The sequence below is a fragment of the Malus sylvestris genome, chromosome 1 (assembly GCF_916048215.2).
Source record: "Malus sylvestris chromosome 1, drMalSylv7.2, whole genome shotgun sequence".
NCBI lineage: Eukaryota > Viridiplantae > Streptophyta > Magnoliopsida > Rosales > Rosaceae > Malus > Malus sylvestris.
Genome location: NC_062260.1, coordinates 23,000,606 through 23,018,808, shown reverse-complemented (window position 1 = coordinate 23,018,808; position 18,203 = coordinate 23,000,606). Strand labels below are relative to the sequence as shown.

General features: G+C 35.5%; 1 protein-coding gene across 1 annotated transcript; it reads right to left on the bottom strand.

The window, feature by feature from the left end:
- Window positions 1-3,737: 3,737 nt before the first annotated feature.
- On the bottom strand, window positions 3,738-4,817 carry LOC126614733 (L-type lectin-domain containing receptor kinase VIII.1-like). Its single transcript, XM_050282383.1, has one exon. The coding sequence runs from the start codon at window positions 4,815-4,817 to the stop codon at window positions 3,738-3,740; it is 1,080 nt and encodes a 359-aa protein (XP_050138340.1).
- Between the last annotated feature and the right edge of the window lie 13,386 nt (window positions 4,818-18,203).

The following is an 18,203-nucleotide window of genomic DNA, read 5'->3' as shown; positions in this document are numbered from 1 at the left end:
GAAATGGTTGTGAAATGGTTTCTGACCTAAAAACATATGAACGGCAAAGATTAAATCTAAAACAATGAACGGTTGAAATAATTCTCTTATAATTAAAAGAAAAAAAAATATATATATATTATATAATATTTATTTTCGGTTCGGTATGGGAATACCGAAAATTTGAGATTCAAAACCGAATCCCGTACCGAAAATATCGGTTTGGTTCGGGATTACATACCGAAAATTTCGGGATTTTTGGTTTGGGATTTTTTTGGTTTGGGATCGGGATTTTTTCGGTTTGGTTTGGGATTTTTGGGATTTTTTTCCAGCCCTATGTACGTTAGAAGCTTCCGAATTTGTTACGATTCATGTTAAACTTTCCTCAAATATGAAAATTCAAAGTATTTACGAATTTTCCTTGTGAATGTAGCATTTTATTGACTCATATGCCACTAAAAGTTGATCATGCGCATTACGCAATAATTAAATTAATAAAATTGTGACGAAATTGGTGGTCAGGAGATTACTAAAAAGAGGAATACAATCATATTTTCACATAATTCGTCATCCACAAGATTCAAACTTAAGACCTCTCACTTCTAAATAAAGAAAAATACAATCAGACCGTAGTACTAAGTAGCTGTAAAAAACACAATTAGAAACGTATTGATTGTCTAAAATCTGTTTTACAGAGTTACACTATCCATACCAATTTCATTGGATCAGATCCACAAATGTACGCGAGGAAGAGGAATATAAAAGTTATAAACTGGTAGGAGGCTCTTCTGGAACCTTTATTGCTGCTAGGAGGAGTTGCATTGCTGCTCAATCTGCGGCAGTGGCAGAGGCGATTGCAATCCGTCATGGCTGTGAGATGGGTGCGGCTATGGGGTTCAATTTTGTTGTGATTGAATCTGATTCCTTGGATTCTATTTCTTGCCTTAAGGGTAAGACTTCAAATGGCAGTTGGGAGGCTTTTCCAGTGTTGACGAAGTGTAAACTGCTTGGAGATTCCTTTCAAGACTGTCGCTGGTCTTGGACTCCAAGATCAGCCAATATGGCGGCAGATTGTTTTGCGTCGCGAAGAAATAGGGAGATGTGCGATTTTACTTGGGTCGATAGGCCTCCATCTTCTTTGATTCATGTATTATGTAATGATGGACTTCCTTGTCCTCCCTGAGTTGTTGTGGTAATGGGAGGGGTGACGCTTGTTGTTTGTTTGTTGCGTCAGAGTCCTTCATCCCCTTGCATTACCCGGGTTCCTCTGTTGTTTGCCTCTGGGTAGGCTTCTGTTGTTCTTCTGGCATCTTTGCCCTGGGTTTAATCGGATCCAGTTTCTCAAAAAAAAAAAAAAAGTTATAAACTGGTTTGAACCAGCTCTTTTCCAGCCCATTGCACAAGCTTACAAGTCATACATCAAAATCCATGATTAACAACATTGTTTAAAGATAACTCAAACTCCTAATACAATTTGGCCATGGTTTTACTAGAAAAAATTCAGAATGTCTTCTTCCCCAACAACGAATCGTCGACAAACAACAGCTAAGACCTTCCACAGTAGGCCGAAAAAATAGATTTAAGATTTAGGGTAACTACATTTCACTTCTTCATGTTTGAGGTGATTTTCAAATGAGCCACGAGTTTTCAATTTTCTCACTTTGCTCCCGGTTTTGAAATTGTAGCAATTTACACCTTTAGTCTAATGATTTATTTGAATTTTCGTTCAATTGATGACATGGTGAGCATTGAAACACGTAAATGGGTCGATACGTAAGCCACATTTATGACATGGTGAAACATACTGCAAATGCCACTCATATTAATGTATCCATTAAAATTGACTAGATGAGACGTAGACGTCACTTTCTTTTTGGATTACACAACTAAACGAGATGTAGATGGAGCATTCTCAATGCACACTGATGATTAAGACGAAAATGTAACTAGAATATTAAGAATGTAGACACATTCGATTAGATTAAAGGGGCATTTAGATGTATGTCCAAAAAATCAGCTACTTTCGGATTGAGTCCAATTGGATGTCCTTATCAATTTTGGGGATTTATCATTTGATGACTACTCTTCACAATACACTTACTCTACACATAGAAATGATGAAGATAGTGAAAATTTTGAACCTCATAGGAACTCTATGTGGTACTAAGTCACTCATATATCTTACCATGCAATGTATAAAGTATAAAATATTGTACTAATTCATTATATATAAATGGTTATAGTGTGTTTAAACTTCTTTCATTAATTACTACATATTTTCCACACTCACAATGTTTACCAGCTCGCTATATAATCAATTTAAATCAGTTAAATCCATCATGCAATGCATTTCCTTCCAATTTTTTGTGATAAACTAATAGATAATTGACTAAATAAACATCCTGCAAAGTTTCAATAAAAATTTCCAAGTTTTTCTTATAATTTCTGTGGTTTTTATTCAATTTTTATTGATATCGATATGATAATATCCTGATATTTCCATCGAAATTTCCGTGTTTTTAGACTATCGATATTTCCGATATCATCGATATTTTAGAACTTGGTCAGGAGATTACTAAAAAATTTATGTAAAAAACACAATTTTTTTCTTCCCAAGTACATTGATATTTTCACATTAAGAGATGAGGAGGTCGGCTAAGCCACACAATGAGCAACCTAATTTAGTATCGAATTCGCCATCCACAAGATTCAAACCTAAGACCTTTCACTTCTAAATAAAGAGGAATACAACCAGACCGTAGTATTGAGTAACTGTAAAATACACAATTAGAAACGTATTGATTGTCTAAAATTTGTTTTACAGAGTTACACTATCCATACCAATTTCATTGGATCAGATCCACAAATGTACGCGAGGAAGAGGAATATAAAAGTTATAAACTGGTTTGAACCAGCTTTTTCCAGCCCATTGCACAAGCTTACAAGTCATACATCAAAATCCATGATTAACAACATTGTTTAAAGAGAACTCAAACTCCTAATACAATTTGGCCATGGTTTTACTAGAAAAAAATCAGAATGTCTTCTTCCCCAACAACGAATCGTCGACAAACAACAGCTAAGGCCTTCCACAGTAGGCCGAAAAAATAGATTTAAGATTTAGGGTAACTACATTTCACTTCTTCATGTTTGAGGTGATTTTCAAATGAGCCACGAGTTTTCAATTTTCTCACTTTGCTCCCGGTTTTGAAATTGTAGCAATTTACACCTTTAGTCTAATGATTTATTTGAATTTTCGTTCAATTGATGACATGGTGAGCATTGAAACACGTAAATGGGTCGATACGTAAGCCACATTTACACCCCATTATCTAAAAAACTCATCAATATAATGAATAGATAGACATAAAAGGTGTAATACACTTTAAAATAGCAAACTTTTCACACTTGCTAAATTAGACAAAATGGAGCTACATGATGAATGAACAAAACAGATCCACATATACACACGACATATGTGATCATCAGACCTAATTGCATTAGAATTTGCCATCAGAATTCACACCAGAACTATAGCATTCATCACATTAGTTCGGGTTAGAAATTACAATCGGCATCTTTCTCTACAACTACTTTGATCTTCACATACCTGAGATCCACAGCCGTTGCAGGGAACACAGCCGGGTACACCAAAACAACAGAATTCATCACATTTTCGTGTTAGAGATTACAAACAACACTGGCAACATACTTTCACAGGAAAAAAAAGGCCACGCCCTTGAAGACATTACGCACTACTACTTAATACCATGGGCATCTTTCTCTACAACTACATCGATCTTCTCGTACCTAAACTCCACAGGCTTTGGAGAAAACTCAGCAGGGAACTCCGTGTGCCTACTGATGATAATAGCCCACAAAAACAGCATCACAAATGCCACCAATGCCCCACACCCAGTCACGAAGATCATCCCGGCAAGAACTGTCAATGGGCAAATCCCCCGCTTCTGCACGCTCAAACTCTCACCATGTCCATCCACATACCCCCTCGGATTCACCGGTAGAGAATGCATTGACTTGGGAACATTTCTAAGCCTAAAATTCCATGAATACACACTGCTAATCTGTGACGAATTTCCATTCGAATTCGAGGAGCTAATACCTACATACACATCCTCACCTCTCCACATTCCCGACATATCTATCCCATATGCCGTAATCGGAGTATAAGGCCTCGAATCGTCCATTTTGCCTAGCCTAATCTCCAATCGTTTCGAACTAGCATCGTAATCGATCCAACATTTCAACTTTTCTCCACTATTAAGCACCAAATTCAATTCAGAAACATTACCAACAGCTAGAGATACAAAGCTACCAACATCTACCCCTATGTGATTAGCATTCAAATCATTCATATCTCCATTCATTTCAGTATCAAATTCAATACCCAGAAATCGATCGTCACCTTTAATCCCGAACGGGCCCTTACCCGATAATCTGGACCCCAAATCTCCGGGAGCAAAGACGAGCAAGAGGCCGTCGCCGCCGTCGGGCGTCATCGAGAATGCGAATTCGGTTGAAAACGACGTCGGGTTGCTGAGATTCCCATCAAGAAATTTAAAGGGTTTTCTGCGGAGGAGAAGACCGGAGCTTGAGACCGACGGCCGCGTAAGGTTGACATAGGATCCACCGCCTGCTAGCGCGGCGTCACCGAGGAGGGCAATTTCGGAATCGAAGTTGGGATTGCTGCTGTTGTTTAGAGGTTTGGGCCCGGAAGAAGAAATGGGTTCTGCAATTAGGGTTAGGGTTAGGAAATAGAAGGAGGAGAGGAGGAAAATGAAGGGGAAATTGCAGCGGGAAATGGTGAAGTTCGCCATCGTTGTTTGCAGAAACCCGAGGCGTCTTCGTGCGCTTCCCGAATCAGAGCGATAGCGATTCAACGATTTTCTATTTATCCGATCCGAAAAACGGATAATTCTAATTTTTGGTAAAGCAGTATTGCGTTTTTCTGTCCAAAAAACTCGCGACATATATAGGCTCAACGACGTCGTGTTGCCTTCACAACGACATCCTGAATTAGGAAGTAGTTGACGACATGAGTCACGAGTCAAAACCCTGGTATTTGTTTGGTCGAACTTTTTGGTGATAAAATTTTGGACTAACTATATTTTACATTTTTAATATTTTTTTGTCAAACGGTAAATTTTGTTATATTAGTAATTGATAAAGTTCAAACTCATACCGTGATGTAAGGACTCAACACATTTTCGCCACTGTGGTAAAAGACCGCTTGTACACTCTCAATGTTTGAAGTCATTTTAAAATAAGTTATTAGGTTTCAATTTTTTCACATTACATCTTAAAATTTGGTGCCGTATCAAATTAGACCTTTGTCTATTGCACCTTAAGATTTTGTAACCTGGGATTTGGAGAGATGACGTTGGAGGAGCTTGGAGGGGGTTTTTTTTTTTTTTTGGTTGATAATGGAGGGCCTGGAGGTAGGAAGGGACGGGAGAGAGTTCTTTACTTGTTTTATGAGATTTCTTTACTTGTTTTAGAAAATTTTTAATTTGTTTAAATATGGGCTTTTGAATCATTTTGTTGAGGGCTACATCTGTCTTTAAAAACTTTACAAAATTTTTGGTGTCCAGATACGGCTTTTGGGTGTATAAAATACAACTATTTATTAAAAAGAAAAAAAAAGCCCAAATAACCTAAACAGAAACAAATCTAAAGGCCCATTTAACATATAAATATCCAAATCCAGTCCTTTCCATCCGCAGCAAAAAATGAATTGTATTTGAAATCCAAGGGCATCTGCCATAAGAATTGACAATTAGTCAACAACACAAAGAATCGTTTAAATAAATGGTGGATTAACTTGTTGGTTAAGGGTTTTCTCTTTAACTCAATGCGCTCAACGCTACACAATATTACAAGAGCTTTTAGACGCGAGTAATTACCATATGAGTTTGCAACGTCCTCATAGATTAGGAGGACCATATATTTTTTTGTGATATATGGCTTGTTTGAAAGTTCTTTTAAAATAATTGAAAACGCTCTTGATAAAAATATTTTTAAGTACCAAAAATACTTGAAGTGCTTCATTTTTTAAGGAAGCACTTACATTTTTATTAAGGATTGGTTCCAAAAGCATTTTCAGTCATTTGAAAAAAAAAAAAAAAAAAAGCTCGAAATGAGCCTATAGATTCCTAAGTTATTTTATAATATCCCATTGTAGTAATGCAAATACTATGACAGTGAGGAATAGCTCGCTATTGGGATAAATGTTAGTGTCTAATGTTGTTTATTGGTCATATTTATTTGGACTTACAAATATGACGTTCTCGTTGCATGAAAGTCTTTCTCTATTTCAGGAAATTTGTAACTCATGTGACTCCATGCATTTGAGCTCGTGTTCAAGTCTCTCACAAACTACCCCCAAATCATCTTGAATCCCTTAAGCAGATGTTCATTTTCTGCCCTATTAAGCAGTTGTTCATTTTCTGCCCTAGCTTCTCATGCAATTTGAATTCCTTCCCTCAGTTGTCTCTGCCTGATACTGTAAAGAGCTCTTCTTATTATTCTGATACGGTAGCAGGAACTCACTATGCCTGTATGTCGAATACAAAATAATACTTCCATTCTTTTTCATATGGTAGCTTCGAAAGATAGCAACGTAAGGGTAACGTGCAACTTTATGAACACTTCTCAATCAAATCCCCCAAGTAATCAAATCCTCCAGGTCCCGAATACACGGCTGAAAATCGAGTCTCACAAAGTGCAAATATTAAAACAAGTAATCGAGAAGAAATAGGAGTGGAGGGGCTTGAATTTGGAGGCAAGTCAAGGGTTTTGGGGTCCCCTTGGTTGCCACAGCAAAGCAGCATCCAAATCCTTCAGACGGATTGAACAGGCAAGTCAAGGGTTTTGGGGTCCCTTTGGTAGTTGCCACAGCAAAAGCAGCATCCAAATCCTTCTGATGGATTGAAAAAATTTCAAGTGTGTGGGGGTTTTGTTTTCGCTGTTTGTGTGTCCTTGATAAAGCTTTGTGTAGTGCAGGAGGGAGACAATTGGGGTGCATATCTTACAATTCAAGATAATTTGTACACACACGACACTCACGCACACACACACACGACACTGGTGCCCCCAAGCAAATTCTTCTTCTCCCACTTTGGACCCCATCTGCCATTTGAATTAGACCATTCGTTTAGTTGTAAAAGATTTAGATTTAGATGATGATGGTGATGATTACTATTAATTACTACCATGATGAACAATGATGATAGTTAGACCACGCAACATATTCTACTCGAGAATTCTCCAAACTTTGCATAGATTTAGGAAGCTTCTGAAATCAATAATTCCTTTAGGGTTTCTTCATTGTTGACAAATTCAAAGTGAAAGCTCATCATCTAATTACTTAATAGTGCAAGCTATCCTCCACAATACTACACAATAGCGTAAAAGTAACATTTTCTTTTGTGGGGCTCATCCTCTTTCACATGCACATTATACAGCATAAGTAACTATGTATTCTACGAATCTACATATTTGTTTAAAAAAAATATATATACACAAATAGACTTTAGGGATAGTTGACGCGTGCTCGAGTCCAACCCACATTATAGCTCTCACCCAACCCTTTCCCATTCCCCTCCCCACACCTCAATTTTTGTGGCCGAAACCGTACCTAAATGTATATATTGACGCATACAAGACCATTTTCAATCAACAATTTTGTGATTTAAGTCTATCTATTAATTTAATAACAAAGAAAAATAATTAAGGTGTTGCAAGGTTGGGAGTCATCAGTCTTGCGACAAAATAAATCAAGTACACCAAAACATGCTAGAATTTTCATACATTTCGAATGAGTTTAACAAATCGAACCTGTATTTCAAAATGAGAGAAATGGTTAAAAGAACTTTTATTAATTAGATCTCATCTCATCACTTGTACATAATGTCTTTGCCTTTGCCTTTGCCTTTGGTGCACTCAATGCGAGGCCCAAAAGTGGGGGGAAAAGGAAGTCGTTAAGTTTATAAAATCATTCCTCCACTACCTTGGATTCTAATTAAAGTCCTTAAAAGCGCGAGATTTGGAGTTCTTGACTTTGGTCCACTGCAGTTCATGTGGCCATGTGAGTCTGTTCTAGTAGGTTCAAGTTCAACTGGATCTCCCTAGTTTCGGGTGGTGGCAATTGTAGAAAATAACTAAAGCCAGCAGCAACACTTGCAGTAATTCATGCTAATAAACCACGTGGTTTCTACTTGCAATTTGTCAATTTGATCGTCAAAGTGAAATTACCTTTACAAAAAGGTGAAGTCAAAGTGTTGGAAGGTAATGATCAAAAGTTTCAGAGATTAGGGTTAAATTGTAACGCAAGACATCACCTTGACAGCTTCCACTTTTATGCTAATCATGATTCATGAACTGGAAAATCAAGACTTACTACCAGTTTCTAAATCAAGAAACTTTTATTTTTACATTTTCATGTTTCACTGCAAAAGAAAATCGATTACAATTTATTTACCATAATGTTTTTAAGGAAATTTCGACAGGATGAAGGAAATTTGATTAAGAATGTATTCACCATAATGTAGTAGTATACTACAAATTGCTAAGATTAATTAGTTTTAACCTATCTTTGTTATAATGTAAATAAGATTTTTTTTACAAGCAATGGAGCTAGATTCCATTAACCCAAATCAAATCTAAGTGGTGCCAAATGGGTACATATTCTCCATTGATCAATTTTTTTTTATCTAAAGAGAGATTCGTTCAATCAACAAATAAGATAAAACCCCTTATGACTACCACACACAAAAACTAGATGCACATGGTGTAATATGTCACAAAAGATGATAAACGTGACAAATCATGCTTTGAATGCACACATAAGCCATCACTAAAACAACTAGGCCACATCGCACCACCGCTAGAACAACGAGACCATAAAACTCACCAAAGCGACATAACACAAAACATTAAACAAAACTAACTAATTCGAAAAGGGAACTAGGGTGTAGTCAAACTTGGATTTGAGAGGATTTTAAAAGACTTTAAAATCCTAGTGTAGTTAATTAAAAGATTTTAAAGGATTTTAGAATCCATTCAAATATAGGTGTAGTCAATTAAAAGATTTTAAAGGATTTTAAAATCTATCCAAATCTAAGTGTATTAAACAAAATTCAGATTTTGGAGGATTTCAATAAGTTGTGGATTTTGTGGGGTTTGAGAGCAAGAAGTATATATAACCGAGACTAAAAAGAATCCAACCTCACCCCCTAGGATTTCAAATCCTTTTCCATATGGGCAGTCCTCAAATCTCTCACCCCCTAGGATTTCAAATCCTTTTCCATATGGGCAGTCCTCAAATCTCTACCAACGATGTAGGCATGAATGATCATCGAAGGACATGATCGATATAGGATTTTGGTTAATACTACTCTCTCGCCATTTTGATTTTTTAATGTTTGTGGTACTACAAGCACTACTGAAGTACCACAGCGTACGTCTATGGCAAAATGGCAGTCGGTGGTGTAGTGCTCAAAAGCTCACCAAAGTTATGTTGATCTATTAATTGAGAAAGAGATGAAGCTGTGGTTGTGTGAAAGGAGACCCGAAAAGGAAGGGGATAAAGTGACTATGGAGTATAGTAGGGCAAGGGGAAAGATTTTTCCCTTTTTTTTTTTCAATAAAAAAATTATATGAAAATCTACCACAATCCACTAAAATCTACAAAGTAAATCCATTCAAATTCTTTAAAAATCCATATGAATTTTGTAGGAGTCTTAAATCCTCATAAATCCTATCAAATCTACCACCTTTTAAAATCAATTAAAATCCTTTAAAATCTTAGTTGGACTACATCCCCACGACACCAACACCGCTTCTAGAGATATCTATAGCATTCACCACAAGAGCCGCCACAGGTTTGGTCATGTAAGGCGGCTAGGCCGGCTGAGGAGCGCAAATTCACTCTGGAGAACGAGTCGTAGGAGGTGGATCTAACCCGCCACAACCACAAATCTTACCCATACCCACGGATCTAGCCCAAAAGAGCTCAGGAAGAGCTTCGTCAAAGGAAGGGCGAGCTGCTTGAAAAATTGTGGGAGAGGGGATGGTGAGGTAGAGGAAGAGGCGCGAGGTAAGGGAAAGGTAGGGGGACAAAGACGAGGCGGAGGGAAGGGAGGCATGGCACGAAGGTAGGGGAAGCGGTGGGAGAGTGGGGGCACGGTGTGTGGGAGGGGACAAAATAAATGCTAGGCATGACTCGAATTAGGGGGCAAATGGTTGCCGCCGACCCCCAAGCCGGAGCAAGAGGCAGGTAGCTGTAGGTTTTCGGATCTAGGGTTTTTGGAAGGAGGGAGTTAGAGAGAGTTGGGGGGTGAGACATCTGGTTTAAATAAAAAATAATAATTAAATAAGATTAATAAACATCAATGACACCTGTAAACAACGTGAGTAAAAAACTCAATTGATTGTTTTCCAGAGTTCATTTCTGGGTTTTAGCGTCGAACTGTATCCCCAGAAAATCAGATCCAACATGTTCATATGCGATTTCAGGTTTGGTTAACTTATAGCTTTGCCAAATATTCTATATACAACACAACAAATAATTACATAATTTAGCAAGATATATAGGAAGCCATATATGCAGAAAAGCATCCTCAAATTTTAATTGAAGAAACAACAGAGATTAATATATACAAACCAAAATCTTTGACCAAGTTAATTTCATGAATAATTGGGGATAGAGAGGAGTTCATAATTAAGCGTCAAATAGATTTTCGACATGATGAAAAGACATATATATATGGTAGAATCATAAGTATAGAATGCAAAACCCTAATCGAAATGCATAATTTGTCTCATTAACTATGACGATGTGCATCTTTTTTTCCAGTCAATGAAAATATTCAGATGTTGGCTGCTGAAAACATAGATTTTGGAAGCTCGATCTGAAAAAAAAAAGAAAGATAGAAGAAGAGAAGACATATATATGAAAGAGTTTGAATTACCTGAACAAGAAACCGTCGAGTTTGGCTGAATACCTTGAACTTGAAAGAAGTCGTTGATGCAAGATATATAGAAATAAGTTTGAAGCTTCCAAAGGAGAAATCCAAAGGGATAGCATGATCCAAACCAAGCGATGGACATAAATAGTTAGCTGGGATCAATGCGATCCCTTTGGATGCCTCCTCTAGAAGCAATTAATATATGAAACCAACCCAGCACTTCGCTTCCTTCTCAAAACTCTCTGTGTAAGAGGAAAATGGTATTTGAGGGAGCCTCCAATATAAAAGAGGGAGTGAGCGTTATAACTTCTTCATCTTCGATGTTACCATTCATATATTTTTATTCTTTTTGGATAATACTTGCATTCCCTTCTTTAGGGGTGAATTTATTCTTCTACTTACAAATAATGTATTTTTACTTTATAAATTTCATAATCAGAAATTTTCAGTCTCTTAATCTTCATTTGAATATCATACTTACAAAAAATCATTTAAAACGGAGATCGTTTATTCCTCCAAATGTATCAAGTAAATGGACAGTTAATTCATCATTAATATGTTACTAGGTACTTACACCATTGATTTATTTGATACAATTTGAATGACTAAATAATATCCGAGTTGAATGAATTTTTGTAGAAATAATCTTCAGATGAAAATTAAGACATTGAACAGTTTCAATTATGAAATTTTTACGATGAAGACACAATATTTACAAGTGGCCGGAGAATGAGTTTATCTCTCAAAGAGGAACATGCAAGTTTTCTTCATTTTTTTATTTATCAAAATAATCATAATAAAAACCTTTTCCATAACAATTGATAGCGTTAATGAGTTAAATAGTTAAGATCATGATCTAATTATATTTTTGCACTACTTATAACTAAAAAGGCTTAGCTTCGGCTGTTGAATGGTGAGTTCTACACCAACTTGTTATCACTGACTTGAGGTTTATCTCAAATACCTTCCCTATCTTATCACATATAAAAGTTTAATTTCCAGGATATTTTTATTTGTAGACCCCATTCTCAAACAAACTAGACACATGGAAAAGGTTTATACGTTGTGTGTCCACATTAGAAGTCCCCCAACAAGTTGGTACAATCGTATTAATTTATGGTTTAATTTCTCAAATATTCTCCTCATCTAAATCAAGGTCTGTGGTCCAACCATGTTCCCCCTCACAGACCTACTCTTTTTCTATGCTTTCACAGAGTATTGCACATTCTCATTTTTTAAAATTTAATTATGGTATCTAAATATATATTCAAATATCAGTCAATGATAAGACCTTATAATGGATTTTGAGATTGGAAAGGGATACTCTCCGGATTCCTTCCACCAAGTCCACCAAGACCACAAATCCGAACTTTTGAAATTTGATTAAACGGCTACAAACAGGGGTCCATTTTAAAAATTATAATAACTTTAGCCGTTTGATCAAATTTCAAGAGCCCGAATTTGTGGTCTTGGTGGACTTGATGGAAGGGATCCAGAAAGGATCCCTTTCCCTTGAAATTAAAATGTTATAGCTAGTGGGATCCACAAGGTGTGTGATTTAGTCAATCAAGGCACCGGTCTTCCTCAAAGGCGAGATATTTTTTAGCGTGTCAGAACATGGTGTGTCATAATACAATACTTAAAAATTTCAATCGCTTGTATTATGAAACTTAACGCAACGAGCCATGCTAGTTAGTACTTTGAAAAATTTCTCCTCAATGTAATGTAATTTAGTATAATCATTTAAAATATGTGGTGTAGTTGATTAATTCATATTAGAATTTAAAGCACGTCGAGAGTTTGATTCCTCTAATATTACAAAAAGAAAAGTTAAAATTAAATTTTAGTGGAAAACTTCAAATTATTAATTACGAAGTTAAAGTATTGGTCCTCACTCTTTGACAATTGTAGTTGAAATGTTGGAAACCCTAGTGTTAGTCCAATGAGGTTCTTCCGTTTAGTACGCATAAAAGGAGCATTTACCAAACCACCAAAAAAGAAACGAGATACTAGAAGACACAAACGATGATCCATTCAATTTTGTTATCTTTTCTTTAGACACCAAAGTACGAGGACCATCACTACGAAGGCCTATAAATGGTGCACATGGATAGGCGCAAAAAAAAAAAGAAAAAAAAAAGGTATCAATCTTACTAACAATATTGATTAATTTATTAGCCGTCCACTCACCATAATATATACATAGATACTTACCTGAGCCCATTTTTAAAAGAGACTCTACTCCACTGTTCATGGAACGGGATCAATACTTTGTCTAGTGACCATGTATTGCCTACATAACACTCCATTATTATGGAGCTGAAACTGACATAAACAATGAACTATAGACAATCAGTATCTAGTCAATACTTCGTTGCTATACGAGCAAAGCAACAGTCTATGATATTTGACTGTGTAAACTCTAGAGCAGGATTCATGCTCAGAAGCTGGTTCTGTACATATTTTACAACTTGTATTTGATAAGAAAATGAAGTCGAACTAGTGAATTTTACATGTTATGTTACCCCATAAAATGAATCTTTGTGTATTGCTAAATTAAATATAGCCACCTACCACATGATTTTTTTTGCAAGATTGATTTATGGATGGGGTCCTCTAACCACTATCCATCTTCATAACATGACTATGCATTATATATATTGTCTATAAGTGTGGAAGTGGAATTTCACCTTTTTCCTCAATTCGGCAGCAACCTTTTTAAAACCTCTCACTTGTTAATTAGAAAGAAAAACTTGTTCCATAGTAACAGTTACTTGTCATCCTCCATAAATGGTGACTGTAGTGCAATACATGATAGGGCAAAACGACATATTTTAGTGCTTGGCTAAACAGTTAATCCTGCTTCTACTCTAGTCATCTCGGCCGTTCAAAATGCGGGGCCGTATCAAGATTGCTCAGTTGACCACTCCAGATCATGATGGCATGGATGGTGCTAGATCTTGTCCACACTAGTGAAGCACTGAAGCATATAGGTGGACCACAGCCACAGAGCAGGTTTGTCGATGGTGCTATACAGTGGCTCCACGGTCCACCATGCATATATATTTTACCTTCCCACGCATAATGTGAAAATGGGGTAATTTGTGATTGGCTTATACTGTCTGATGTGATTTGAAAATAGGGTTTTGGCTCACCTCCAAGGACATATGTCCCTTGTTTGCAGGACACAAGAATTATTTTCTCTCAGGCCTTGTAACCCATCTGCTGGGATCACCACAGGAACTTGAATATACCTGCTAATTGGCTATTGCTGCTGCCCATTATATTTCAGATCTTCATCTCTCCCATGCATGAGATATACTATTCATCCACCGAGGGTCAACAGCTTCCACTCACACACCCTTTTCTTTTATTGAATTCATAACGTGGAATTTTGCGTTAGAAATATAAATAATCTGAAAAATGTTGTTTGCATGCTCTTATTTATTTTTGTCTTTTGATTCTTATGATTTATTCAATTTAGATGTCAAGAATAAATAAAAGTGTCTAGCAATAGAAAAAAATTTGTGAAAATAACTTCCGTATAATATAATCTACTAGTGTAAGTTTGAATCTAAGATCATGTGATCATGACTAATTCCGAATTTTTGTTTTGTTAATTTAATGGAAAATATATATACACAAGAAATTTAAAACTTCTGGCACAACAAAAGTTATAAGATAAAGTGATCACAAACAATTACCCTTTTGAACACCAGAAGCTTAAGAGAATTCTCATTTTGTGAATAGATAAAGTGATCACAAACAATTACCCTTTGGAACACCAGAAGCTTAAGAGAATTCTCACTTTGTGAATAATAAATATGTAAGATGATTGAATTACTATCATAAAAGTTGTTTAAATAGTTAAAGAAAAAAAAATAGAAAACTTCATTCTAGTCCTTAAAAAAATTACTTTTAAACTATAATCTTGTGGAAGATAGAAACCTAATTTTTGTCCCTTGACTAAATGTGTCAGCATACATTTAATCACCTCATATAATTATATTTTGTTGTTTTATTTCTCTTTTTCTTCCTTCTTTTGGGAAAAGGATCTTCGCCGGATCCTTTTCCTGGGGATTCGAGGGATCTCGTGATCATGACCGTTCATCGTACATCGTACGGTCACTTTTTGTTTGGTACTATTTATATTTAATTTGAAATTTGAAATTTAAAATGATGTCTGACAGCACGATGTACGATAAACGGTCATAATCATGGATCCCCCGAATCCCTAGGAAAAGGATCCGGCAAGGATAATTTTCCCTTGTTTTAATGTATTAAGTACATTTGCACCTAATTTTTATTTCATTTATCATAATATATTTTCTTGTAGATATCTCGGTAAACTAGCTTTTTATATAATATATTTTGATACGGTTTGTGTTCTTCATTTAGGAATTTTAATTTATTTAATATATTTTGGTCATTCATTTTGGTACAAACATATTAGGTACGTTAATTCAATATAATACATTTTGGTACATACATTTTCATACAAACATTTATGTACATTATATTTATTATAATATATTTATGTACTGATATTAAGGCATTAATTCATTTTAATATATTTCGGTACACTTATGTATTTACATATTTTTCACATGTGTGAATATTTTTATTAAATGTTTCTCTAATTGGAGGAAATTAAAAAATAATAATGAATTAAAATGGGAGTTTTATATAGAGAGACAAAAACTTTCATCATATTTCAAGGAATTCCACTAGTTTTTAAACATTTCAAGGAGAGACAAAAATATAAAAATAACTAAAGCTCAGCCAAAAAACATTGAAACAATATTTTAAAATACCAGCCATACCCCTAAGGCTTTAGGGTTGTTAATAAAATCCAACTTTCACAACTCCAACAAAATTAACATGTGCCAAAAGCTCAACACTATTTCTGCAGGATCAGTTTTGAAATTATATGTAGAATCAATTTGTATCATTTATTATTAGAATCAATTCAACCCATCCTCAACAATTTTTGCAGAATCAGTTAAACTCGTCCTCGACATCTTTTGCAGAATCAGTTAAACTCGTCATCGACATCTTTTGCAGAATCAATTCAACCTGTCATTGACCTTTTTTGCATAATCAGTTTAACCATTCCTCGACCATTTTTACAGAATCCGTTCAACCCATCCTCAACTATTTTTGCCGAATCCGTTCAACCCATCCTCAACCATTTTTGCAGAATCATTTCAACAGTTCAACCCGTCTTCGACCATTTTTGCAGAATCAGTTCAACCAGTCATCTGTAACATGTATTAACTTTTGTCTTTTCTTAAAATGTTTAAAAAATATTGTCTCAATATAAAATTAATTATTAAAAGTATATTTTATATGTAATTTTTTCAATTAAAATATGTATATTAATAAATTTAAATATTTAATAGGGAGACATTAAATAAAATACGCATCAGATATTAAAAAAAAATTGATTAAAGTACACATCAAAAGACTAATATCAATATGTAATGTAACACTAGGTTTTAATTAAATTCCAATAATTTTCAAGGATTAAAGTTATAAAAAAAAAAAAGTTCGAAAAGGTATCATCAGCCAAAATAGAACGACAAACTATGAATCAAAATCAATATTCAAACGAAAACACTATTCACGTCGGGGTCGACCTTTTCAGACTGCTCTTCCAGTCCTTTGTCACTTTCTCCCGGCCAAAGTAATGAACAAAAGTACAATAGAAAAATGGACATACAAATTTAAAAACTCGTTTGAAAATGTTTTTAAAATGATTGAAAGCGTTTTTAGTGAATTTTTTTTTGAATCAATCCTTAATAAAAATATAAGTGCTTTCGGGAGCCAAATTTTTTTTTTTCTTTAAAAACGCTTTCAGTCCTTGTAAAAGTATTTTCAAACGAGTCCTAAGATTAATCGAAGTCTATTTTCATGAATTACAGTCACAACAGCTTTAGTCTCAAGTAAAACTTTCATCAACTGAAGGAAGGATTGATCCTCCTGTATTTTTCCTATATATACAAGGACTTTAAATAGGGTCATTTAAAATCATCTATTGGGAGGTCCTACGCTGACTACCGTCTTGGCCCTCATCTACAATTCTTCAATTGTTGGATGTGGAGGGTTTGGACCACATCTATTGACACCTTCATAAATACACAAGATGATGAGAAAGCTTCTGTTCCATCCATCAAATTGTACTAATGCTTATGGATAAGAAAACATCGATCAAAATATATGTGGTGTGGGTATAGAGAGGCTAGGGTTTCCTTCTCAAAACAGAACGTGCGTGATGATGATTTCTTTATCTTTTTGTTTTTATAAAGTAATATTCTAAGTTGCAGTAAATCTACGAAAAGCAAAATCTAAATTCAGGTGCAAGAGAATGGAGGTACACTGTCTTAATAATGTACATATGCATGTCTTCACTTTTCTAAAGGATTACTAATCATCCGGGCCTAAGGTCAATTATTAGTTATCTTAGCGGTAACAAAAGTTTTTCTTGTATTAGATTTATACAAGAAGAATTGGCACTGCATGGCAGCATGGGGCAAAAGTTGGTGGGAACGATCCATCTACCATTTTCAAATTTCAACAATATATAACTTAATGCAGTGTCAATTGCTATAACCTATATCGTGCAAACACGACATGATCGAAGGAATGGCAGTTCCAGAAAAAAATTGTATTCAAATGGTGTTCATCTGATGGCTGGCCCGTGGGAGATACTATATGTCTATGTGTGTAAAGCTAGCTAGGGTTCTGCAGAACTTATCGACACTAGCTAGCTAGTGTTTATACATTCCTGATGTAAAACGTACGTACACACCCTGTTTGTTTCTCACTGGCACTAGAGCTAGGGTTAGCATGGACATGGATATGTTATGTCACATGGATTCAATTAGGAGGGTCTTCAAACATAAAGGACAAATCAATCAGTGGTTAGGACCCCTTCCTATGTCACACCCCTCACCACCCTGACCCAGCTTGTTTGGCATCAAAGTCAATGGCGCTTTCAATCTGGCTGCTGTGAGAAGTGGGACACCGACACTGGTGTAAGGAATTAGGGTTTTGGACCCTCAAATGCAAACTATAGTATAAGAACTAGGAATTAGGGTTTCGGATCATCAAAGAAAGTGTGTAAAAAGTCGTGTGTGTTCCCTTGATCATATTCTATATTGGATCCACATTCTTAGGCTATAATGTATTTCAACGATCCAACATTTATCTTTTAGGTCTTTCCTCAATGCTCAT